Genomic DNA, 26,290 nt, shown 5'->3' on the forward strand with positions numbered 1-26,290 from the left:
ATAAAATTACTAATAAGTTATATTTATGTATACATACACACGTGTGTATTGTATATCTTACGTGTATGTGTGTGTGCGTGCGTGTGCTTGTGTGTGTGTGTACATAAAGTTTCTAATTAAACTTGACAAATTGAATGACAATAACAATTTGAATGTGACGTAGAAAATAAATAAAAAAAAAAAAAAAAAAAGAGACGTGGCGCGAGAACCATCACACGTCATCTGGATGATATGGTTATGCAGCGTCTCGACGCAATTCGTCTGCGAAATTATTTATTTTTATCTAGAGTATTAGAGATCATTATCTTATCTTACATAGTAAAGAGCGCGCGCACACAATGCGTGCGTTTTTAGAGCCATTTCGAGAAAGCGTAGCGGTGTATGTAGATTTGTGATACATGAAAAACAGCGTATGAAACATGTATGCAAGACTATTTAAATTAAAAAAGAAACGAAAACTATTAACTAGTAGTACAAGATTTGTAGTAAATTTACTCGTCAAAAAATATATCTCTCGCACGGACCGTGTGGTTTCTTTTTTCTTTTTTTTTTGTTTTACTTCCAGAGACATATGTATATATATATATATATATATGTATATGTTTTTTTCAAATATGTGTTAGATATATCACGCAATAATATACATATATATGTGTGTGTGTGAATTAGGAAATTTCTCATTTTCTGACCTCACCAACGCAAAATTGATTTTTTTTCTTTAATAGAAAAGAGCAAATTGTTTGACACACGGAAATATACATATATATATATATACATATATACATATACGTCGTGTAAGAAAAATATCATCAGTCGGCAGTGTACTACCTATACAAATCAGTGCAATTAATGTACAGATTTCCACGCGGTTGGTGTATATTTATAAACGAAATATTTGTTTTATAGTATTTAAATTTTTTTTTTATCGCCGCTTCATCGGCCGATCGCATCGCATGTACTTTCTACTTCGTACCATTCAAAATACTTTTGCCGGTGCTGTATGTCTGTCTGTGTGTGTGTGTGTGTATTTGTTTGTTCGTGTGTATGTGCAGTTTTGTAAAATTAGATATTGCTTTGGGCTATCACACTGTCATTGCGAATGGCGCGGAACTAACCGTTGGCCATTCATCATCGAAACAATCCACATCAAGCTTGTTCGTCTGTGTTAAATTAAATAACGTCGCTCGTGTTCTTTCAGATTTATTACATATTTCCTCAGTGAATAAAGTAAATTAATTATAATAACAAACGTCTCTATATTTGTGTATAAATCATTGTAGCATTTATATTTCGAATCGGTCATTCTCGACTCAATAAGAGCAATAATATAAAAAAAGGATTCCTTGCAACTTTATTGTTGTGAGCAATATGTTTGCGCGTCATCACAGGATTTCGGAATATTGTGATGGACGACGCACGGCTTCGGACCGACATCCTAATCAGACGAGGTTTGATCGATTCTCGACCGAACGCGCAGATTAAATAAGTTTTTTTTTTGTTTTTTGTTTTTTTCTCAAAGGACGAACCTTTTTTCGCGCGACTTAAGAGTTAAGTTAGAAATTACCGATCAGTCAGACGACCAAAAAATAAGTTTTTTTTTAAACCTAAAAAACGAAAATCTTAAGAAAAATCTTGTTCAATGATATGTACCTTACGTTCCGTACGCGAAAGAGAATGTACTAATTCGTACCGAACGTAGGCATTCATTCGCTTTGTGTGTGTTGCGTAGGGACGCTTCTCTAAAAATGTACAAGACTAATATTTGATTCACGATTTAGAATCACTTTGTGTAAAATAATACAAGTCCGTTATCAAGTAGAAACGATTCGCTCTTTTTGTTTTCTTTATACAGTCTCAATTCTACACTGGTTACGCAGCCGAATCGCACAACAGTCCAAGATTTTCGGCACCAACGAGGACGATGCCAACAGCGCGAGAACGACGATCTCCAATATTCGCAAGTAACAGGCGAGCAGCCACCCGCGACGTGTTTGTCGAATGCTGTCGGAAAGCGTTACCTTTAACGACGCACATTGTTCTAGATAACATCGTGACCGCATTCTTAGGTGTGTGTCAGACTCATCACGCCGCACGATTGTCGCTATTCAAGTAGTCTTATTGTTTTTAGACATATTGTGCGACGCCCAATTCAACGACGTTTTCCATGAGTTACAGAGAGCCTCGTCGAATTTACTCCTAAAATGCTTTTGCGCCTCGCTCTCGGACATTTCTAAAACCTGCGGACATCGGAATCAAATATATTTAAGTGTTACAGCGTTCACATAAATTCTCTTTCCCAAATTACTTAAAATTCCCAATAAGTAGCGATTGGTACGTACCAAGGTATCTCTAAGATAATTTAAATCTTTCTCTGACGAAAGTTCAGGCAGTCCCGTGGATATCATCATGGCGAATAGTGACAATATGAGTCCACCGTGCTGACGCAAAACTAAGAACGCTTGTTCGCAGTGACTCTGAAATCTCTGGAATTCGGCGGCGTGTCCCTTCTTCGTTTGACCTTTGTTTATAACGTGCACAAAGTCGTTGGTCAGAACGAAGGGTACTCGTTCGCGTCTGAATCCGAATTTCTCCTTAAAGTGGCCCAAGATGTGGCCGAAGTCCACGTGAAACAGTTGCCCAGTCTTCTTGACCATTATATTGTCGGAGTGTCTATCGGCTATTCCCAGAACGTACGTGGCGACGCAGTAACCCGCGCAGCTCAAAGTAAATTCCTCAATGGCCTTGTTCAACGCCGCTTCCGTGTGATTGTGATCCTTAAGCCAAGCCAGTAAAGAGCCTCTTCTACAAAGCGAGAGGAGAAAAAAAAAAACAAATGAAAGCAATGAGAAAATCCGTTGATTCGTCGTTTAACATATCTCGTATCGATATTGATATATAGAAACAGTTACCTGAAAGCCGCTGTTGCGGAAAACGTTCCTTTCTCCTTCTGAATGTTCGCGATGGTTTCCGCGTTCAACACAACTTCTATCATCCCGACCCTATTTTCCGTGGATATGCAACCGTACGGATTCATGCGTAAATCCAAACCCTCTTTCTTCCAGATTTTATCCATGATACGTAACATCTGAAGCGTCAACATGTCTTGTCTCAAGTCGTCTCCGTGCTTGAGAATCAAGTAAATGTCATCCCCGAAAGGATCGCAGTTCTCGAACACCAACCATAGCGGTCGCATCTTGCTGTCCATCACGCGACACTTCTCGAGCCTGACGAAAAAACAAACGGAGGATTGAGAGCGCAAGAAAAATAAGGACCGCAACTCAGACTCTCGCATAAATGCATAACGCATAAAGACACAAGAGAATCAAACCAGTCCAGTCTTCCATTTCCACTCCAACTTTCTTTTCTGGAAGATCCTGATTGGTTGATTTTCTTATGTTTCACGTGTTGTGCAAAAAGTCCGTACTTCGACCCCAAGTGTGAACCGCGCAATGAGTGAAAAAGATCCGCTTACTTAATACGTTTCCACCTGAAACTCGGATCGAGAGGATTGAGAACATCGGATATCGCCTCCTCGCAATGCGGTTCCTGAATAAAATCCTGAAAGCCCTGAAGAGCCGCCTTACGGTCCTTCTTTTGCTTTACTTGTTCCGATACGCTCTTCAATTTGTCCAGACACTTCATCTGTTTGAATAACGATCGCATGTGTTGTTGACTTCCTCTGCAGTAAGCCTCTAGTATGAGACCAAAGCGTACGGACACCGCGCCGACTTGCATTTCCGACCTGACAATTCACATTTTCGAGAAAATCGAGCAATTAGAAGAAAAAAACATTAATATACTATGATAAATAAGCATCTCGTACAAAATACTGTTTCTACTGACCTAAGATGCCAAAATAAAAAATGTCCTATCCTTTGGTTATTAAGTGCTCGTTTCAATAGGAACTCCGTCAAAGGGCACGCTAAATAATTCTCGTGCTTCAAAGCTTGAGTGAGCTGCAGCAAGTAGAGACTGAGATCGTCGTCGGTGACATCTCTTAAACAGCGAACCGCAAAATTTCGAACGTTTTGATCGGCGTAAGCGTAATCCAACAATTCCAGAGCCTTCTCAACCGGTAATTTCGGCCATTGTTGTATAAGCGCCGTAGCTTCCGCGACTTCTCTACAAAACGTTTTCGCAAAATCGTGATTTTAAGAATTTGCGAAACTTTCTCACGCACAAATTCTCTTTTTTTTTGTAGACAATTAATCAGTTAGCTTCTCTCACCTATGATCGTTCCATTCGACGCATTGCAACAGCTTGGCTAAGAGCGTAGGAATCTCACGGAGACAGTGATGTCTCAATGTCCACATAGTTTTTTTCTCCTGCTCGTGTAATTCGTGCAACGGATCCCGATCGGCCAGTAATCTCAATTGTTCTAATTGTTGTTGATTGACGCAAGACTCGTAATTCACCTCCATCGAGTGATCGTCGGATTGTTCCCGCAGTGTTTGAGCGTACTCAACCATTTTTTCCGGCGTGGGGTAGAGAACACATTGATCCTTTCCGTAACTATAAAATGCGACAAACAGACGTGGATGTAACAACGGGGACAATTTGCGTATCTTACCTCAAGTAGTTTGAAAAAAAAAAAATAAATAAATAAAATAACAGATAGTTACTTTGGAAACGTTAACATAAGAGCAGCTGCCCGATCTATATGTGGATTAGAGACAACTGTCCCGAGCGGATGAAGCAGATCGTCATTTTGTATATCTTCTGCATACGTCCACGTATACAACGTCATAGCACCTGTTTTTAACTGAGACTTGAAATCGTATATCGTCGTATTCGCCCAACACAATGGATTTATGAAGAATTCCTGTTTCGAATCTCTCAGTAACTTTCTGCTCTTCAAACCTTTCGCGGTTTTGCTTATCTCGTACAACACGAAGCACAACCGCGCCATACGCGGTATATCTCTAACTTTAATGTCGAATTTAAGTATCTCTTCCCATTCGCAACTACCCTCGTGACTTACAAAGATTTCTTTGGTTTTCTGACTTTCACAGAGAGATTTTCCACCGTGAAAAAGACCAGCTTGCAATCCGATCTGCAAGTAAAAAGAAAAAAAGAAACAGGGTGATTGCAAAAAGTTTCAGTTGTTTTTGAGATTTCTTCCTTTTCTAAACAAAAAAAAAACTAAAAAATGTACCTCCACAGTGCGATGAATGGCATCACAGTTCAGTCGAGAAATTCCATTCACCGTGAAATAGAACGGTTCTTCGATTTTCCATGCCGAGATACATTTTCCCTTTTTACGCAATGTTAACGTAGAGGACGACGGTTTCGTGCGCTGCAAAGTATCCACGTCTGGATTCTCGTAGGTGCTATCTTGGTCCACAGGCACTCTCTGTTTGCCGAGCGTGACCAGTGTCGGCATAACGTCCTTTGCTAAGCAGTCTTGAATGTAACTAAATTGTATGAGCGGGATCTTGTCGCCAATCAAATACTCCTCTTGCCCGCAAATCTTAAGCGTAAAGTCATTAGGATCACCACGAGTATTAAAAGTGTTCGCCCTTTTGTTCAGAATCATTTCAAGTAGTTCGGGTGGCGTGGTGGTATGCGCTATTTGAAAAGTAAATGTTGCCTGAAATAAAAGTTACATGTGCGTGACACATTTTGTTACTTTTATATGAAAACTTTTAACGTTTTTCAACTCTATCGTTACTTTATCTCACCTCTGAGTTTTCGATTTTAGTAACTAAAACAATATTTCCATTAACCAAACGGCTCTCAATATTTTTAGGTGTGGTAGGTGTCGGTGCTATTCTCGAAGGAAACTGATAATGCACTTTTTCCGTCCAAGACTTTTTTTGTCTACTTAATGCTACCTCGTCTCCCAAAAGTCTCATTTTCCATCTAAAATCGTTGACCTCGGAATTTTTCAGAGCAGCAAACTCGTGCAATCCCTTGCCAATCAGGAGACCAATCTGGGAATCCAAAGTCCTATCACTTTTTATACCTTCGCGTTCTATAACTTTTAACACTGAACAAAAGGGTTTAATATCACAGAGACGTCTTGTTTCATCTCGCAATTCTTCTATCTCTGCATTCGAGTTGATACACGAAAATACATATGATGACGCATCTTTAAGCGTTCCATGAAGAGGATATTTAGTAGCCTCCTCCCAAAGATCCTGTTAAATTGACAGTATATACATAATAATATAAACAATAACATAAACAATATGAATACAAATAATATATGTAAATGTTTAGAGACATATGAGATGTTTACCTCTTTGATCTGATCTAAGGTAACATTGCGATTGATCTCAAATGGTATGACAACACCATTTGGCATCAGGCACGTGAGTTCCACCATCGTGGGTTCATCCCCGGGCCTCTCGGCCCAAAAGTTGTATGCATACGCACTTGGTATCATACCGTGTACCATGATGAACAATAAAAAATCGGCTACTTCGTCAGGCACAAGTAACACGTACACACGTCGATCCGACTTGTTTTTTTTTGTATTTTTTTTTGTTTTTACATCACTCACAGAATAGGAAGGAACGCACAAAAAATGTTATCAAAAATATCTTCTATCCTGTTTTTTATAATGTAGGATAAATCTACGGTTAAATCTATTTATCTTTCCCATTTGCAATGAAAGATAAGCAATGGTATATCGCGACGAATGCTCGATAGATAGGCAGTTTGGTTTGCTACTTAAATTCTCCAACTTTTGCTAATAAACGTGAAAAACTTTTGTTTTCGAGATTTATCAGTTTCACTTTTCGGACACTGTCTCTCACACCGATAACGTGACGGAAACAACACATCTTACCTGGGGGACATAATGTCACGCGAAACAGACGTATCAAGACGTGCGTGATAAGATACAAATATCCATTATTTTAGTCTACGCGCAAGAACAATACACAGAGTTCCGCCATTACTCATTCCGCGTTCTCATCCAAGCAGCGGAATAGTAGGGCTTACACATAGCAATAGCGCGAGTAAATAGTTTTAAACCCTCATGTAAGCCTCATAACACAACCGACACACACCTAATGGCTTTTGCACACAGGACACTCCGTCCGTTACACGTGAAACAAGTGGAGTGGCCAATCAGCGATTTGCTCCGACAAAAAATCAAGCCGAGCGATTGGCCCAGAAGCGCGTCTCTTCTTTATCCGACAAACGATTCAGAGACCGTTTTCGATTTAAGCCAATCGGCCAATTGCCAACCGCAAACAGACCAGTTTTGATCTGAAACGAATCTAACGCGATTGGTCGGTTTGAATGTTCTCGGTTCGCTCGGTCGTACAGGTCACGTGTAAACCCAGACTTAACGCGCCTATAAAATATGTTTCACACAACAAACAAGTCCGCGGTCAACGTGACGCGCTATTTTATTGATTATTTTAACTTTGTTTACACGGGCGTGCATCATGGATATTGCCGGCATGTCGTAAAAAGAGTTGCGCAAATAGTCGCAAAATATAATTTGATTTGAGTGATACACAGGTACTATTTTTTCTCTCTCCGACATGGCGACGACGGCTATAGAGATGATTTTAAACCAACTGGAGTGGCAGGACGGTTTTCGAATTCCAATAGCTAATGAGGAGAACAAACGTCTGCAAGAAGAAGTAAAGACGCTCATTAATTTTTTTGCGAATGTTTATTTCTCTCTCACGCTGTTGTTTTTAAATTATTATTATTGTTTGTGCAATTCGTTTTTTAACTTAAAATTTATATATTACTTACATACACGAAACAATAAGACAGTCATACAAATTATTTTTTATTTTATGAACAGATTGCCCAAAAGACTAAGCAGAAAGCTTCCTTAAACGCGCAACTTGAGAGCTTGGAGGAACGGTTAAAAATGATCAGAAAGTACGAGGGTGACATAGCGGTGCAGCACGATTTCAATCAGAAGCTGCTCACGGACCATTTGGCTCAATTGGAGATGGAGGACCATTTTTATCGGCTGAGCAACAACACGGAATCGTCTTTGCGGCAAGAAGCGCGTGAATTTGAAAAAGAATGGACGGATATCAATCGGAGAGTGTCAAATGTGGAGAAACAGTTGTTCAGAATGGCAAATAAGCTGGCCGAAGCGAAGCAAACTGTTAAGTTTGACGAGAAGAGTTTGAGCAAATGGAAAGAGAAAATTGCGCAGAAAGATGAGGACAATCAGCTGATAGAGAGTTACATGAGGCAGGACACGCAGAAGTACAAGGTATGAAAAGTAAGTTGCGCGAAAATACGAACACGCGATTATATCTTGCGTGCGACAGCTTGTGCAATAGTTGATTTGATGTTCAAGGAATTGGAACACGAACGGCAGAAGTTTACCACAGAACTTGAGACTTATCGTCAGACCGTCGTTAAAGCCGTTGACGAGATACAAGAGATGGAAATCGTTCTGGATCGCACTACAAAATTTCACACGGAAGCGTTGAAAGAGCGCAAACAAATGATAAATCAGTGGACGCAAAGTATTTCCATCCTACAACAGAGAGACAGTGATATACAGAATTGTTTAAAAGTGCGGTTTTTTTTTTTTTTTTTTTATTTTACTTTTCTCTCTGTTGGATTATTAAAATAAAAATTATCACGTTATTATCTTGCACAGGAAATCGAAACATTGCGGGAAATTGGCAAGGAGAAAAAAACTAATTTGGAAGAGGTGGAGAAATTTTTGCAGGATCAAGTTTTGAATAACAAACAACTGGAAGAGTCAATAAAACAATCGGAAAAGCAACTTCAATTGCTGCAAGAAAACCAACTCAAAGTCACAGAGGCAATTGGCGGTTACACCATTGAGGTATATATATATAGACAATTAGTAAAATATCACATTTGTTTTGTTAAATCAGAGAGTTTCGAACAAATTATAAATGATTTATTTATTTATTTGATTGTCGACAATCGTCCGAATAGGTTCAGATTCAGAAAAAATTAGTAGTGGACTTGGCGCGTCGCATACAGCAAGTTCGAATTAATGCGAAGGGCAAGAAGAGTGAAATTGAAAATAAATACAACAAGATAAATAATTACAGGAAACGAATTGACGATTTAACGTTGACGTTGGAAGAAATTGAGAGCCAGAAGTTGAACGTCGAAGAGAGAACGAAACGCTTGGAAAAGATGGTTGAAGTATGTAACCGCTACGTCACACACACACACACACACACACACACACACACACACACACACACACACACACACACACACACACGCGCGCGCGCGCGCGCGTGTGCATTTACTTGCAAAATCGATTTTAAATCACCGACAAAATAAAAAAGAAAGCTTTTCAAAACGATAAAAGTAGTTTTAACACAGGAATAAGTATTATAACAATAACTTATTACGACGTTTTGTCCTTTTTTTAGCATGATGAAAAACAGAAGTCTGTGATTGTCAAGGAATTACGCCGATTGCAAAATTCGATCTTACGCGCTTCGACAAAAATCCTAGAATTGGAAAACGAAAGAAAAACCGTGCAAATGCAGATGCAAAGCGAACAGAGAAAATCGGATCTGCTCGGCAAGTTGCAGATAAAAGAGACGAAACTTCTGAACGAAAGGAAAGAAAGTCTCTATCAAGTAAAATTCAACGTTTATAAATGCGAGATGAGATTTGAGCGGATTAAAGGAATCGTACATGACACAACCGAAGCTGAGAAGAAGCAGAAGAAAGTTGAGGAGTTGCAAGCTTCGTTAAGCGACAAACTAGCCACATCCAAGCTGCTACAGCATCAGATTGCCGATTTGGAAGTAAAAAAAATCTATTACTTTATTGTTTATATTTTTTTTTCACTTTATATATTTTTTTCACGATTAATTTATGATTAATTAATTAAGGAAAATGTCTTTCTCAATTTTTATCTTTTCAGCATGACATAAGAAGGATGTCTATTTGCTTGTCGAGCGAGAACGTCGAACTCGAACGGCTGCGAAATAAGAAGCAGGACTTATTGTTATTGTTGGACGGAGGGGAGAAGCGATTGAAAGCTGCGCGGTCCCAAAACGAAGACAGACAAGTGGAGGAGAATATAATGCGTCTTCGGGTGTCGCAACTTCAGCAAACGACCTCGAACGTGAGCGACAAGGTGTACGGTCTGGAGAAGTATCGTCTTCGTCTCGAAGCGGTAAGCCACTCTTTCCGAGAGTATTTTTTCGCACTTTTCATCGCGCGTCTTCATTCGATTACTTTTACTTTTTTCGCAGGCGCTCAAGGAACGCACAACCGAGATCGCAGCGCAGAAGGAAGCGCTCGCCGTGCAGAAGAGAATAGTCGGTAACGAGTGCTCGGAGTTGAGCGTTGCCATTTCCGAGAGAAAAGCTCGGATACGGCAGTTGCAGGCGCGATACGACAACGTCGTCGCTATGTTAAGCGTTACTTCTGACGGAGCGCCGATGAGCACCGCGTATCTGAAGATACAGAACGCTCAGGAACGATATATGTTGCGGGAACGAGGTGATAAATTGGACGAAACTATCGGTCGCACCGAACAAGAAATACTCAGCATGGAGAACACGTTGCGCGTGGTGAACGTGTGCAACGACAAGTACAGAGACAGTCTGAGTATGGTGGATCAGGACGGACCGGAGCACACAACGCAGAAAAGACTCGACGAGCAGATGCGCAACGCGCGACAAGACCTGCAGCGAAAGCAAAAACAGCTGCAAGAATTGTTCGACGAATTGCAGGTGTTTTTAACGTGGCAGTTTTCGATTAGTCATTAAAAACAATAAAAAGTTAGAAAAAATACAAATCTAATATGTTCAATTTTTTTTTATTGAACAGAAAGCGCAGAATGATTATACTCAGCTGCTTGATGACATTGAGAAAGCGAAGGAAGAGAAGGAAAACAAGCAACGTTACTTGTCGGGTGTCGAGAAACAGACTGTGGAGCAAAGGGAGAAGATAACCAGAGCCGACAAGAGTCTTCACAAGGCGCAAAAGGATATACAAAATTTGTATATCTCTAATACGGACGATATCATTCTCTTACAACAGGTACAGATGATAATCCTCCGCGATTAGATCCCACATTCTCTTGTGATTTTTTCATCACGAAATGCTTCTCAGAGAGAGGTGGAATTGCGAGAACTTCAGCAGAAGAACGCGTTAGTTCTTCAAGATATCGCGGAGTTTACGATTCGTCACGTGGAGGCTGAGGCGTATGTTAAGAAATTATTGCTCGCCAAGAATATCGAATTACCATGTTTTATCCCGTCAACGAGATCGTCCGCCAGTCCAGGCGCGAGTTCCGCGGCTTCGTTAGGTCAGCCTGTGAAAAGCGGAAGCCGCATAAGCGGTTTCGCGTCGTCGAGGGAGAGTATTGGCAGCGTGATTAAGATAGAACCACGCTTTGAAGATTGTACGTGCATAAAAAAATTGTTTTCTAAAATTTTGAACAAAATTAAATTTTCAGTTAAAAGTTTTTCAATTTAAAAAAAAATTTTAATTTTTGATATTTTGTTTATTTCAGCAGCAAGTAACGTACCAAAACATACGACGAAGTCCGATCCGTATTCCACAAGAGTAATTTTATCAAAGCGATCTGTCACGCACAAGAAGCAACAATTGCAGAAGAAATAAACAAAATTCGATTATAATACAAGATCAATAAGATTATAGCGGCGCGAAGAAAATTACTCTGTAATCCAAGACATGTGTAAAACTCTTCCTCTGTAATCTGCGCTCTCTATCTTTCTGTAATAAACATGATAATGCACATATATAAATGATTATCAAATAGTCTTCAGTACGTGTTTACGCGACAAGCACACGCATATGAGAACACATGCACACTAATATCTGTGAAATACAACGTCCAGAGCAAAAAGTACGCACATCGAGGTCACAAGCAAGGTTACAGGCATCTCATGGTTACTGGCATCTACGTACGTGTGTTTAGATATTACGTAGTTTGGACACAAAGTAAGTAATTTCGAGAAATTTTTGCACTGAAGAAATATCAAACTGTTATTAAACTTTTCTCTTGACATGTTTTTTCTTTTTAACGATATTTTTCTAATCCACAAGTTTACAATCTTTTGCTTTCTAACCTTAATGTCGCATATTCTGATAAAATAATATATGCCACCCGGATATTCCACATTGAAAATTAAACGATAATTTTCAGATGTCTGAATTAACACACGTTCAGAGTAATAAAATTTTTGGAGGATGGCAGACAGTGTATTCGCACAACAGGTAAATAAGATACAATTAAACTCCAAAATATTCTTACATGCTAACTATTGTGCGCAATGTGTGATAATGCTTTTTTTACACAACTCTCTTTTTAACTTTGTATTTTCCTGTAAAAATTGTTTTTACATACGACTAAACAATACGTGTTGTTCAACAGTACAGAATTAGGATGCAAGATGAAATTTGCTACATACCTACCACCTCAAGCTGAAGAAGATTCTGTACCAGTGATCTACTGGTTATCTGGTCTAACTTGTACCGAAGCAAATTTCAGTGAGAAGGCCGGAGCTCAGAAATACGCTGCGGAACACGGCGTGCTTCTTGTCATACCTGATACCAGTCCAAGAGGATTGAATATTCCTGGCGAAGATGACAGTTACGACTTCGGTACTGGTGCGGGATTCTATCTGGATGCTACTCGCGAACCATGGAAGAAAAATTACAGGATGTACAGCTATGTTACCAAAGAACTGCCGGCATTGATCAGTAAAGAGTTTCCAATTTTACCGGATAGACAATCTATAATGGGTCATAGGTGCGACAAAAATAATTCGTTGTAAAAATATTTGAGATAATAGTTTCCAAAAAGTGTTTCTTGTTTTTTTTTTGTTTATTTAGCATGGGAGGACACGGTGCTCTAATCTGCGCTTTGAAAAATCCTGGACAATTCAGAACAGTATCGGCCTTCGCGCCCATAAGTAATCCAATTTTATGTCCGTGGGGAAAGAAAGCCTTTTCAGGATATTTGGGAGGATCAAAAGACGACGACGCGTGGAAAGAATGGGACGCTACAGAACTGGCAAAAAAATACAACGGCCCGCCCTTGGACATTTTAATCGATCAGGTTCGTTTTTTTTTTTAATTTTCTACGTTATTCTATTTTTATTTTTTTTTTATTAATAACTGATAAGAACTGATTTTTCCATTTGTTTACTTTTAACACGTTACAATGCTAAAACAAAAGAAAAACAAAGATTCGTATATTTCAGGGTAAAGAAGATCAGTTTTTGAAGCAAGGTCAGTTATTACCAGAGAATCTATTAAATGCTGCGAAAGACAATGGCATAGCGCTCACTCTCAGATTTCAAGACGATTATGATCACAGCTACTATTTCATAGCTACATTTATTGAAGATCATTTCAAACATCACATAAAATATCTGAAAAATTAAATCTGAGATCGCTATTACCGTTAAAAACATTACTGAGGTGAACATTGAAATCTTTATTTTAGAAGATTTTTATGCTCTTGTGTAACCAAATAGTGATGGAAAAAAAAAAGAAAAAAAACGAAAGAGAAAAACTCGCATTTTTCAACGAGAACAATAAAAGTTGTATTCTTTTATATAAAAGATGATGTTTAATATATCTTTTATATATACATTGTTTTTTTTTTGTTATTGTTTTTTCACAAGAATTGATGAAGAAATACTTCAGCATGTAAAAATGAAAAATATAACTAATAAAATATATATATATATATATATAACATATCTGTGTAGAGTGTTCGTATATAATAGTTTAATTTCTTAGACAAATCTGTTTTTTTTTTTTTTTTGCAAACACGTATTTGCGCGCGTAATAATAGAAGTTTTACAAAATTTATGCATAAAATATTTTATACACACTGTGAATAGTATAACAAGAATCTAGAATTGAAAAATATCATTGCGATTTTCGAGGTTCTCGAATGCTGTGCCACAAGGTCAGAAGCGGTTCCCGCTTTTGCCAAATATAAGCGTTACCCCAAGCTTGCCAAAACCTGCAATTTTCACAGAACAAAAGATTTTTTTTATTTATTACGAAAAGCAACTCGAGCTATTTTTTAATAATTTATTGTGTAACGCACAACTTACATTCCGAATAATACGCCACCTAAATGTGCGGCATGATCAAAATATTTCCATCCCAAGATACAACCAAGACAATCCAATATCATTATTCCTTTGATTGCCTAGTGGACAATATGTATACAATTTATTTATTTATATAAATCGCACCGTTTTACTATTTACTTTTATACACTTATATGTAGTAAAATATCGAAATATAAAAAAATTTAAGCTAAGTATGCGTACCATATCTCCTGTAAACGGCAACATAGGAAGAAAAATAATATTGAGTTGTATGTCAGGATATTGGGCACAGATAAATCCAAGAACGCCTAGAATCGCTCCTGACTGAAATAGAAAAAATTTGTTAAAAGATAAAAAAAAAAATGTGATTCTCTAGTAATGGTTCTCTTCGCAACTTATTTCACACATGTAACTATTGCTTACCGCTCCTAGGGAGAGACCTGGCGTACCGATCATGGTTTTGTAAACGTGACTAGCAAAGCTCGACACCACCCCGCTTGATAAATAAAGCGCCAAGAATTGTTCTTTTCCCAGTGTCGACACAGCCAGTGTGCTAAAGCTATGTAACACGTACATATTCGCAGCCAGATGGAAAATAGTGTAATGCGAAAAGGTGGAAAGTACCATAGGCCAGCATGACACACCTTACATCAGAATCACTTTCAATTAACGCTCGAAGTAACAAAAAATCTCTTCAACGGTCGCTCGGGACGATAATATCACTTACTAGAAGCGGGATTGGCGCAAAAATAGCGCATCATCGATTTTTGTAACACCGGCACTCGCCAGGCTAAGAATACGACTACGTTTATAAAACATATAGGCGCAAAAACTTTTTGTCCTTCCGTCAAGTTTCTCCACCATGTCTCCATTTGGCCTCTCCATCCTGTTCGCTAACCAACGCATTATTGTATACATTAAAGTACAGAAAATTATCTCTTAACATGTTCTTTTTTGTTTCAACACTACCTTACATACATTACTGTTATGAAATTGTCTGAACCGATGTATCATTTTATATGTTTGGCTTCTGATACGTTCATACTCCCAAATTGCAGCACCTGCTATGGAGGCTCCGCTAAACTAAACAAAAGCAAAGATAATTAAAGAGTTATTTGCAATCATTCAAAAATTGTAAATAATAACATGTATATATAAGAAAAAATTTAGAAACAATTTCGTATTGTGAATTCAGAAATATCACATTACATATGGATTCTACCTTTAAATTATAATACTATAGACAAAGTTTTTAAATGTAATAAAAGATAAAAAATAGAAAAAATTTTGTATATTTCTTGAGTGTAATATCTTTTCTTGTTTTAATTTTTGTATGTTTTTTTTGGATATTTTTACTTATATGTGTGTTTATACATATGTAAAAAAACAAACCTGTTACATTTTAAAGCTATTTGTAAAATTATATTTACCTATACAAGAGAAGATTATAAAGAACTTTGACACCGTGTTATTTATTTACCATAATTGTAAAACCAAGATGTTTAAGCAGTCTTGCAGGCTGTACGGTTCCAGTTTCGACACAAATACCATTAGGAAAAGGAGTCTGTGTCTGTGCTTTAGGAGAAAATGACAATTTTCTCAGACTTCTTATCTGTCTGTACTGTAACGTTTGCAATTTCGGCCTGCATAGCTGCGCGGTCCCAAAGACGCTGAAATTTTTAACAAAACATTCTCTCAGTACTAATTTTATCTTCCCGTAACATGGAGTTACAACTATATATAACTAATAGGATAAAAATATAAAATAATTTTACCTTCGATATGTTATAGCAAATGGATAGAAAAAAAATCTAAAAAAAGACACTCTTACGATAAGAAATAAAAAGGTGATAAGAAGACGCACGGTGATAAGAAAATTTATGTAAAATGATATTTATAAATCAAAGAACTTACAGAAATAGATTAAGTTAACACGTATAAATTTTTATTTAAAAAACAATATAAACTTTGTGAAAAAACCTTCGCACCATTTATGTGCTGTGTCACCCAAGTAAAAGAGCGTCCTAGATGACATGTTGTTAGTTTATTTATCGCGGAATGTGCACTGAGATTTCATGTACAGAGCACTTGTGTATGCACGCGAAGGAAATTTTGTGTACAGGATCAACTTGATAACCTCTCAGATATTTGACGTCCGACAAAACTCTCGTTTCCTGGCAAGTACCGAAGACGCGCAGCAGTCTTCACGACGCGTTCACGTAACATATACTATAGATTTTCAATACGCTTCGGTATTATTCGTACAATGTCGCTTTATTGTCACATTTGTCAGCGACAAATAACGGAACACACACGGCCCAGCCAGAATGTGGGGTTATGGTTCCGAAATCCGTATATATCGCGGAATGTAACTACGAAAGGTGTATGGTGCCGAGGGCGCGGCAAGCGGCACAATGTTCATCCAGCGATGGAGACGAGTGGGAGAGACGGGAGGCAGCCAGCGTTTGACGTGAGAGTCGCCGCACAAGGGGCAGCAAAATACTCCGAAAATACTCTCAACGGCAATGGCGGACGAAGAACTACCAGCAGGTTGGGAAAAACGGCTCAGCAGATCGACCGGTATGTCAAAAAACATCTGTTTTTCGCGAGCTCGCTGTCGCGTTTATCGCCGGCAAAATTATTAAAGCCGGCGAGATCACACCGTATGACCCGGCATTTTTCCGACACTTCAACTTTTCGTCACAACGACGATCAATTGTACAGCTGAAAAGTTCGTTTGATCGAGATGATTTGTGCGCCGAATTTCCTCGTCGCGCGTTATTTCGACGCTAGACTTTTTTGCTTCCTCTTCGTCGAATTATTTGATTAAAAAAAAAACCCCCAAAAAAAAAGTGATGCGCGCTAAGATGCGGCTACTGCAATCGCGTTTTTATTGGTGGCATTGTGTCAAAGTTTTGTTGAAAAATAATACAGATCGCACACGTTTTTTCAAACATTGTTGTTGTTTTGTCTGTTCATTGTTGTTGATTCTTACGCGAGCAAGATCTTTCGAAGCGTTTTTACATTTCTTTTACATTGTTTCAGTCTTAAAAAGTTTGTTTTTTAATAAAAAAAAAAAAAAAATGGTGCGTTGTTACTTTTACTATTTTACAAAAACTTCTTAAGTTGTTATATACATAAATATTTTATAAACACGTGTATAATAAATTTGTTAAATATATTATTTGTTTAATACGTTAATTGTGTTTGATTTCTATAAAAGTGTTTTCAAAGAAATTTAAAACATTTTCTTTTCGAATCCCACGTAAATCGTAATAAAAAAAAAAAACTTTGTGTTTGTATTTCCAACTTGAATAGATGAAATTGTTGCAGGTCAACATTATTATTTAAATATTTATACTAAAGAAAGTCAATGGGATAAACCGGACAAGCCCGCAGATCGTTCGAGCAATGGCAAGGTAGATGGCCCAGAAGAAGTGCAATGTTCACATCTACTTGTGAAACATTCAGGATCTCGACGACCTTCATCTTGGCGGGAAGAGAATATTACTAGGTCAAAGGATGAAGCTCTTGAGATGATTAAATGTAAATATTATCTCTCATATCACTATATTAAATATACATTGATATTTTTCAACTTACATTATTTGTGCAGAATATTATTTTGCTTGTGTTGCGCAATAAGCAAAAAAATGTCTCTTTTTTTTTTTACTTAACAGCATATAGAGAACAAATTGCATCTGGCAAAGCGACATTTGCCGAGCTTGCCTCGAAATATAGCGACTGCAGTTCAGCGAAACGCGGCGGTGACCTCGGACCCTTTGGTCGGGGCGCGATGCAAAAACCATTTGAACAAGCTGCTTTCGCTCTCAAAATCGGCGAGCTATCCTCGCCCGTACACACAGATAGCGGAATTCACATCATTCAACGGACCGCATAAACCGGCTGAAATGTTTTACTGAAAGTGTGTCAATGAGGAAGTCTCTTCTCTCTTCGTCTTTTCAACTATTTCTGACTTAATCTTATCTTATTGTAAATTCACATCGTTCTTCCCACAACATTATTATTTTATAATTTGTTGCGACGTACTTGTTTAAGTCAGAATTTGAATTTGACGTTTGTTTCGAGCGATTCCGTTTTATTGTATTTGTACTCTATTTTTTAAATAGCGACAAAAGCATTAAGGTAAGGGTATGATGTATTCTCGGCATACATCACACACACAAACACGCGACACAACACGACACATACACTAGGAGAAATAAACTGATTAACGTGAATACTTACAATTAGTCAATACAATTTGTGTATAATTTCGCGGTAGATTTACATTTGCCATTATATATTCTTATATCGCAAGATACATAACGCAGTTATAAATCAGTCAGTGTATAATGCGCTAAATGTGTCTTCCTGCTGGATGGACTATCTATTCAATATCACTATTGATGATCAATAATCATGTATTTTGCTTTGAGGCAAAAGAAAGAAAAACAAAATCTCTCCAAATACAAATAGCGGAAAAACATGGCACAAAACACATGTTTTAGCGACAAAAGTTTGCAGCATAATAGTAATATTAATATATTGGCATAATAGTTTTTACCTCCCGCTACTCTTGTTAATTGCATTTATGTGAAATGTGATCTTACGTGTATCTTTTAAATAATTTATCCGCGTCTACAAGCATGAAATAAAAATTGAGTTTTCATTATTTAATTCATTATATTGAAGAATTATTGTATTCTATAATATATATGTGTGCGTATTTATTTATTTTGTTTTTTTTTTGAGAAAAATACAATTCACAATCAGTGAAGAGTGTGTTTTGCTGAACGCGCAGAAATGTGAAAAATGATATATGGTACACTGACGATCGCTTACAGTTCGGTGATTCTCGGAAAAAGAACTTACCAAACAGCGGCCAATGCGCGCCAGTAATAAAGAGAACACGGAGGGCTTGCTTTATTTTTAAGCGCGAGGAAAACAAAGCGAAAAAAAAATGAGCACACTTAAGAGTGAAACAAGACAAAGTGGGTAGCATCAGATAAGAGGGCCGCCAAGTCTCGTTGGACGTAAACAACGCTCAAGTCCGAAGTCGGGATGTGGTGGGGGAATAAACTTATTGAACTATAAGCGGCTCGCGAACACAATGCTCGAGAAACACTGTATAATTCCTCGTACATTTGCGTAGTAATGTGATACAAATCAACAAATATTTGTTCTCACGGTTAGATAATTCACTGTAGCTCCATACACACGTGTGTACAATATTTTTTAAATATTTAGTAATCGGGGGGGAAAAAAGGGAGAGGAAATTGCTTAACAATATGCGAGTCTACTATCAAAAGTATAAAATCGGGGTAATTCTAGTAAATTATTTTTAGCTATATAAAGTATATATATGAGAACAAAAACAAACTACATAAAAATATTGTAAAACTTAATATATTATGTGTGTGTGAATTTGTATTCGTAATTATTATACGGTCCCGAGAGACTTTTGTTCTGCAACATGCACTTTGGTTTAGCTCTAGACTTATATATATATGTATATATATATATATATATGTAAACGAAAATTTATATTCTGTCTCACTTTTCACACACATTTGATCTTTTATATAGCAATATTGAAAACAAAAAAGATGATGTACTTTGTTTAGCTAATTTATATAAATAAAATAAAAAAAGTGCAAGAAAATATTTGCTTCTCATGTTTAAGAAAATTGTATGCGTTTCGAGGAGAGATCTCTACACATGCGCACATGTTTATCGCGAAGCAACAAAAACATTTATACAGCTATTATAGAAAGATACAAACAAGTCAGTTGCGTAATGTTCACTCGAATCGTTCGCTTTTACTTGTAGGAAAAAAAAAAGTGTTACCGTTGATATTAAGTAAAAATTTTCAGTCATTATGTCGAACGATGTCGAAGTGCGTGCACGAGAGAATGTTAAAGAAATTTCAAAAAGATTTCTCGTAATCCACCGAATGTGCGTTATGAATAATTTATATAAATCTATTAATTGCTACTGTATTGATTGCCATTAATGGTATTGTTCATTTTCTAATTTTACTACACGTGTAAATGAATGATTGTATAATCCAATAACGATGAAGGAAGTAGTGTCTGAAGAGAGATAATGCTATTTATAAAAAAGAAAAAAATGCAACGTTTTATCGCATTTTACCATGTATTTGTCAGTTTGCATTGATTTCTACCAATAAACGAAATATACATATTATTAAATATAATATCGCGCAAACATTTGTGTACATACATAATGTGTATATTTTGATGCCTTCGATTTTTCTTTCTCAAAAATGAAAATTGTTGTGCTCGTTCTCTTGAATTGTGACGTCAGAAGCGAGAAATTATGAAGTTTCGTCATTTTATTTACATTGAAACGAACTGTTGTTTCTTTTTTTTTCACACATTGCCATCGGCATCATTTCGAAAACGTAACGAAGTTCTTCGGTGAGAAAAATAAAAACTCGAAAGAGAACGCGAAAAACGAGAGCGATGAACTTTTTCTCCACATCTATAGATCAAATATTTATTCAGGTTTTTTTTTTTTTTTTTTTTAACATTTCTCATCGAATTTTTGGGTCTATCTTTTGTAGTTGTAATCACGTTCCATAAAATTACTGACAATGAGTGTCATTATGCGTGAGAGGACTAGATAGCCCGAGGATTATATCTCGAAAGAATAATGGACAACGTTGATGGCTCAAATGATTATAATTGAACTTATCTAGTGTATGCACTCACGCGCGCGATAACACATTGTCGTATCGGTGGAATTTCGTTAATATACTTCTTGAAACGCGCTAATGAGCGTGTACAGAACGTTCTTTTTCAAGAGTCGTGTAGCATTTTGCAAACTTTGCAATAGTTATTAATTAATTGAGTGGAAAGAGAGCGATTGGCTCTGTGTACAAAATTGTGTGATTTTTAGTTGCAAAGAAAAATTGTTTACTTCTGAAAAATGTTCCAAGCGACGAGAGAGACGGAGTGAACGCAGCGTGCGGCTTCTCGCTCTATCAGATAATATTTATTTTTTTTAAATCACATGATTTTTTTGTACACACCTACTGTGTTAAAACAATTTCAGACACCCTGTATAACGTGCATCATGCAGTTATTCCCGAGTCCGTGGCTGTGTGCGCATTGACTTGAATCATCTCAATTAAATTTTCATTATATTTTACCTCGAATTATAATTGTATGTTAATTCACCCTTTAAAAATATTTTGCACGTACACACCCTCAGCGTTTGGTTCTTGCTGTTCTTTATTTTATTTAATTTTCTTATACACACACAGAGTTGAATACTAAGACAGCCGCGTATACGATGTTGTTTCTCACACATCGCCACCGGCATCATTTCGAAAGCATATAATTAACGAAGTCTGTCGAAGAAATGTAAATTTATACCATTGTGAATTATGTATACATACATATATATATATATATATATATTTATTTGTTGACGTTTATAAAACACGTTTAAAAAATTTTCTTTTGTGCGTAGAGTTGTTTTTCAATGTACGCACTATGCAACTACGATCAGATTTTTTGTTATATCTTCGTATGTTTTGAAACAGTTGAACACCGGATTGATATTTTATATAGGTATCTATATTATTACCTGAAATTGTATGTGTGTGTGTGTGTGTGTGTGTGTGTGAACGCATATCGCGCCACACGTATTGCACCAATCACGTTCCCCAGGTTTGCTCTTGCATGTGTGTTGAGATGTGCTCCGCGCGATTACATAATAATTTAGGACAGGTTTCGCTCGGCGGTGTTCCCATCAGCCGAGGGGGCCTCTAAATGACGAATTTCCTCCGTGTGCATGGGGCGATATATACGCGTTTAATGCGTGCGCGACGTAAAACACAAAATTAATAAATAATTCAATATACGTGTGACCTCAAAGAAGTCAATTTGTCAGAATAAAGAGACAGATTGGATTACCGAGATGAATAAGAGAACACAGAGTTCCACAGAGTTCTGCTAGTTTTAACTAACGCGATTCGCGTTACAAACAAAGGATAAATGCGCAAAAATATGTGCGGAAACACAGGACGTACAACAAATTATAGATTCGCGAGAGATGCATTTGTACGGAAAAATGGTTAATTTTAGAAATTGAACACACGATCGTGACGAGACCGACGCTAAAGCGCTTTTGTGTATATTTCTTTTCAAAATAGCATCATATATGCACGCGAAGAGCAGCGGAACTGCGTGCATATTAGAATGAAGCGTTTCCGCGTGACCCTGGCGAGTTCATTAAAGCGATCGGCAGCAGCAGTTGCGCAAACTTCAATTTTTCGACCCCGCAACGAACATGCTACCATATAAATTGGTCACGCTATACTAATCTGTGGAATATCATATAGCACACGCAATAATAAAAAAAAAAAAAAAATAAAAAAAAATAAATTTTATCTCCGTGTAAGATTAGAATAAAATTAATCATTTATTTTTATTATCTTCTCTCTCTTTCTTTCTTTTTTGTTTTCCTTGTGTTTCATAAGTTGAGTTGTTTTGCGCCTCCAAATTGTTTTTTTTTTTTTTTTGATACAAGCAAAAGTGCTTTATTCTCTAATGTAAATTTAATGAACTCGTCACTTACGAAGAATCGGGCTCATTTCTTATTATTGCTTTTGTGTGTGTGTGTGTGTATGTGTGTGTGCACTTATAAATATTAAATAATTTTTCGCAAAACGATGATAACTCGAATAGTCCTCTCTCGTGCTGAAAGTGCTGCTTTGTCTTCTACATTTAATAAGCAATAAAGCTTTTTTAGCTTTATATCCGAACGCAGAAGAAATGTACGCTTGCGTGATATCTTCGCGTACTCGCACTTTTCCGTTTCCGCGCGCAATTTTCTCAAGTAGACTGGAATAGGAAAACTATATATTAATATTCAAGCTGGTTTTCCTTGAGGAATAGAGATAGCTATTGTAATATGTCTTTTACGATATACAGGTGAACCGTGCAGTTGTGAAATTATGCAACAACGTGACGCGCAAATAAAATATTGTTACCTCGTGTGTTAACAATTTGTAAGATTTCTCTTTACAAACAGTCGCGTTTAAACTTTTCGTTTGTCAAATATTTTTCATACACGTCTGCGTTGTTTCGAACTCGTAATAACAGACAAGGCGCGTATGCGTATTTGAAATTTTGTATTTTAAACAAAGTAACACACACGCACACACACACTCGCATCTTAATTTATATTTAAAAAATATTTCGCACGTTCATCCACAGCGCCCGGCTCTTAAAAACCATATCATTTGTTTTTGAGAGAAACTATCAGAACCGTGTTTCGATTATTTATTCAAAATTTGAATGTTTTATTAAATAATTACAATTATATCTAATTATAGACAACTGGATGTGTAACTCGATATAGAATTTGTACGCATGTGAAGGACTTTTTTCCCGGGCTACTGTTCTACTTGGGGAATTTTTTTATTTTGGGGGATTTATTTTTTATTATACGCGAACACACACACCGTATTTCGATTCCGTTCATGTCGCGATCGCGTGGATCTGCGTGTGTCCACTTAATCATCCGACCGAGAGAGAATTTTCTACGTATATATAACAATTTTACAATGAACAAACGATCTTGCCGGATAATCATTGCCCATCACGGAGAGGTGGAAGAGTTATTCAGCGCGGGGTGAGCGACGCACGCTTGCGCTGAAACACTCCCCTACATAAGTATCGCGAGCTAGCTGTCACGGCAGTATCGCAGATCGCGTTATCAACAAGCAGTACCTGACAAAGTAACTCATAGGATACCTTTAGCAGATTAAATTTTGAAACGGACAATCACCATCTTGCTGAATCAACCGAAGGTCAGTATTGAAACGTGTGCAACCAGATAATTCGGAAATTTCATTGTTTTTTTTTTCGTGAAAATTAACGATCACAAACGATTACGAATCCGTAAAGTGACAAATAACGTGAACTCGAGAAATTTTTCAAAAATTATATTTTGTAGCAGTGACATTCCAAGAATATTAATCCTTTTCTTTTACGATATAAAAATATAATTCAAAGTTTTTTTTTAAACTAATTAACAAAAGAGCAAATATGATGCGTAAAATTTTTCCAAATAATTTTGTGTCTTCAAGTTTTCATCGTTCAAAGTTATCTGCAACGAAACTTTTCCAATCACTATTCGCTTAGATACTGCGAAGTATAATTTTTGTCATAGATGTTGACGAACAAAAAAAAACGCACACATTCGCTTTCTATCGCGATAAATTTGTTGTTCGTTCAGGTGCATTACCGTAACGAATGAAAATTCTTTGCAATTTGCGCTGTCAAAGTCAAGGTGTGTCTGAGTCACGGCTGCATTTATAATTACGCTCGCATTGTATATCTTCTATTGACGTTAACGAGTTTTCGATCGACGCTACAATTTATTTCTTCGGTTGTATCACCATATATTGCAGAACACTCTATTGTCAGTATTAAACTCTGACAAATACGAATCGCACTTATTTAACGCACTCTCTTTGAAAATGTGCAGATTTCGTCAATTAAGTAAGATTTAGAAAAAAAAAAAAAAACCACTCATCCAAGTTTTGGAACATATTGATTTCTCTCTTGACGTCGTACACATTTTGGTCAAAGACAAACGAGAATCGAGAAGTCCGATATAATTCTCCCCTTCTCCCAGAAAATTGCGACAAGTTATATATTTCGCAAATGTGATTGATATTCTTTTCCATACAAACTAAGAAATTAGATCGCGATTGCCGCAACGTAAATTTCCACGATAAGCTGTCATGTGTCGCTCGTGGGCGTTGCGCCGCACAAGGGCGATCTTTTGTAATGTACAGTAAGTAAATGAACCACCGACACTGACCCACATCGCGAGAATAGAAAAATGTCGAATCTCGTGAAAGCTTTATGCACCTACACGGATACCGCTATTATAAGCGCGTTCGCGCTTTTAACACGAGAAAAAGAGCGTCACGTGACTTATTGCGGCGAATCATTAAAATTCGTCGTTTTGAAATAAGAAAAGCGCGCGAGACAAAAAACAAAACAACTGTGTTACAATTTTGTGGAACAAAAAAAACAATTTGCGATTGTCGCGCGTATTGTAACAACCGCGAGACGACGGTTTAAAGGTTTATTACATTATTATTACGAAGCTCCACTTTTGAAGCAAACAATTTTGCTCGTTAATGAGAAAAACCTCTTCGACACACACACACGTGTGTATATATATATATATTGTATGTACAAAAAAACATCATATGTTATTGTACGGAATAACAATAACGTACATTGAATAATAACGGCAATTTGCAAGCAATTTACGACGTAGAAAATGGTACTGCGTACAGAACTTGCATTAACATACTGTGTACACTTCTATCTAACAATATATATATATATATATATATGTATGTGTTGCACGAGCGCCCGCCTGTTCTCCTTGTCTTATATTTTTTTTTTTTTTACACAATATCTGTATTCATACTTGTTTACTCTCTGTTTTCTTGCGACAGATTTAGTCGTGCTTGTTACATTCTAATTGATTGAATTCGATCTGTTCGACTTCGAATGGAAATTTATATTCAAGTCCCGACTACGCGTTGTTATTTTTTCGAATCGATACGGAAAATATGATACTCCACTTGTTAATTCGATAGTTCGTTCTGTGTGACGCGTGTGCGAGAAGTGACTGATAATTACGCGCTGTAAAAACACACAAGATAAATTGGTTTTTTTTTTTTTTTTTATTCCTTGTTTATCAGTTTTCATGCAAGACTTGTTTCGCTCAAATGCAAAATTGCAGCACAAGTAATTCTAAAACAATTCAAATGTGCGTTGCTAGAGTTTAAAAACAATCTAATAAAAAAAACTAACAAAACAGCTTTAGAAAACTTGTGAATGACAATTTTAAGAAAATAATGAGATCCAAAACACGAGCGCTGATGCTTTAAAAATTTTTCTTTTTTTAGAAATAACATTGTAAAAATTAGTTAATTGTTAATTGTTGACTAAGATTTATTTTGAAAAAAATTATTGCATAACTTATGCAATATTATACATTTTGTATATTTGCATAATTCAACAAAAAGAAAATTTATATAAGAAGATTAGGTAATTATGCAGTTATACGGACTATTTTCCGATCTCAACAATTTTGACATATGTTATCAAGGTCACCTCCCTGAATAATAATATGAAGGTTTTATCCGTCGCTCATTGTTTATAAAAATATGGTAATTATGC

General features: G+C 36.8%; 6 protein-coding genes across 10 annotated transcripts in view; 4 read left to right on the forward strand and 2 right to left on the reverse strand.

Moving 5' to 3' along the window:
* Positions 1–661: 661 nt before the first annotated feature.
* LOC109855345 (phosphatidylinositol 4,5-bisphosphate 3-kinase catalytic subunit delta isoform) lies at positions 662–6,987 on the reverse strand. The gene is made up of 10 exons (XM_020429514.1): positions 6,242–6,987; positions 5,682–6,140; positions 5,156–5,590; positions 4,623–5,053; positions 4,228–4,512; positions 3,844–4,122; positions 3,473–3,742; positions 2,910–3,224; positions 2,340–2,802; positions 662–2,237 (listed from the first exon to the last, which is right to left on the reverse strand). The coding sequence occupies exons 1-10, from the start codon at positions 6,398–6,400 to the stop codon at positions 2,106–2,108; spliced, it is 3,228 nt and encodes a 1,075-aa protein (XP_020285103.1). The 5' UTR covers positions 6,401–6,987; the 3' UTR covers positions 662–2,105.
* Positions 6,988–7,362: 375 nt separating this feature from the next.
* LOC109855318 (coiled-coil domain-containing protein 39) lies at positions 7,363–11,622 on the forward strand. 2 transcript variants are annotated; one of them, XM_020429450.1, is made up of 11 exons: positions 7,363–7,601; positions 7,772–8,197; positions 8,285–8,506; positions 8,594–8,785; positions 8,902–9,117; positions 9,354–9,737; positions 9,857–10,111; positions 10,191–10,673; positions 10,771–10,983; positions 11,056–11,347; positions 11,459–11,622. In XM_020429450.1, the coding sequence occupies exons 1-11, from the start codon at positions 7,500–7,502 to the stop codon at positions 11,566–11,568; spliced, it is 2,895 nt and encodes a 964-aa protein (XP_020285039.1). In that variant the 5' UTR covers positions 7,363–7,499; the 3' UTR covers positions 11,569–11,622. The 2 variants fall into 2 exon arrangements, with proteins under 2 accessions (XP_020285039.1, XP_020285040.1); XM_020429451.1 differs by having other exon boundaries at positions 11,462–11,622.
* A 140-nt stretch (positions 11,623–11,762) lies between these two features.
* Positions 11,763–13,917, forward strand: LOC109855320 (S-formylglutathione hydrolase). 2 transcript variants are annotated; one of them, XM_020429455.1, is made up of 5 exons: positions 11,763–11,873; positions 12,116–12,186; positions 12,344–12,721; positions 12,805–13,030; positions 13,176–13,917. In XM_020429455.1, the coding sequence occupies exons 1-5, from the start codon at positions 11,856–11,858 to the stop codon at positions 13,356–13,358; spliced, it is 876 nt and encodes a 291-aa protein (XP_020285044.1). In that variant the 5' UTR covers positions 11,763–11,855; the 3' UTR covers positions 13,359–13,917. The 2 variants fall into 2 exon arrangements, with proteins under 2 accessions (XP_020285044.1, XP_020285045.1); XM_020429456.1 differs by having other exon boundaries at positions 11,804–11,910.
* Positions 13,747–16,418, reverse strand: LOC109855319 (presenilins-associated rhomboid-like protein, mitochondrial). Of its 2 annotated transcripts, none has more exons than XM_020429452.1 (8): positions 16,031–16,418; positions 15,523–15,712; positions 15,012–15,125; positions 14,770–14,935; positions 14,466–14,686; positions 14,265–14,366; positions 14,043–14,140; positions 13,747–13,948 (listed from the first exon to the last, which is right to left on the reverse strand). In XM_020429452.1, exons 1-8 carry the CDS (start codon positions 16,075–16,077, stop codon positions 13,852–13,854), a joined length of 1,035 nt encoding a protein of 344 aa, XP_020285041.1. In that variant the 5' UTR covers positions 16,078–16,418; the 3' UTR covers positions 13,747–13,851. The 2 variants fall into 2 exon arrangements, with proteins under 2 accessions (XP_020285041.1, XP_020285042.1); XM_020429453.1 differs by having other exon boundaries at positions 13,749–13,948; positions 15,021–15,125; positions 16,031–16,414.
* Positions 16,419–16,474: 56 nt separating this feature from the next.
* On the forward strand, positions 16,475–18,717 carry LOC109855321 (putative peptidyl-prolyl cis-trans isomerase dodo). The gene is made up of 3 exons (XM_020429457.1): positions 16,475–16,622; positions 17,376–17,588; positions 17,723–18,717. Exons 1-3 carry the CDS (start codon positions 16,568–16,570, stop codon positions 17,941–17,943), a joined length of 489 nt encoding a protein of 162 aa, XP_020285046.1. The 5' UTR covers positions 16,475–16,567; the 3' UTR covers positions 17,944–18,717.
* A 5,053-nt stretch (positions 18,718–23,770) lies between these two features.
* Positions 23,771–26,290, forward strand: part of LOC109855361 (glutamine synthetase 2 cytoplasmic) — a 16,547-nt gene continuing 14,027 nt past the window's right edge. For both annotated transcript variants that reach the window (XM_020429545.1, XM_020429544.1), the window contains exon 1: positions 23,771–23,889. The gene's annotated coding sequence lies outside the window, so the exon portion shown is untranslated. The remainder of the gene's footprint in view (positions 23,890–26,290) is intronic.

The sequence above is a fragment of the Pseudomyrmex gracilis genome, unplaced genomic scaffold, assembly GCF_002006095.1.
Source record: "Pseudomyrmex gracilis isolate BER0280 unplaced genomic scaffold, ASM200609v1 scaffold_87, whole genome shotgun sequence".
Lineage (NCBI taxonomy): Eukaryota > Metazoa > Arthropoda > Insecta > Hymenoptera > Formicidae > Pseudomyrmex > Pseudomyrmex gracilis.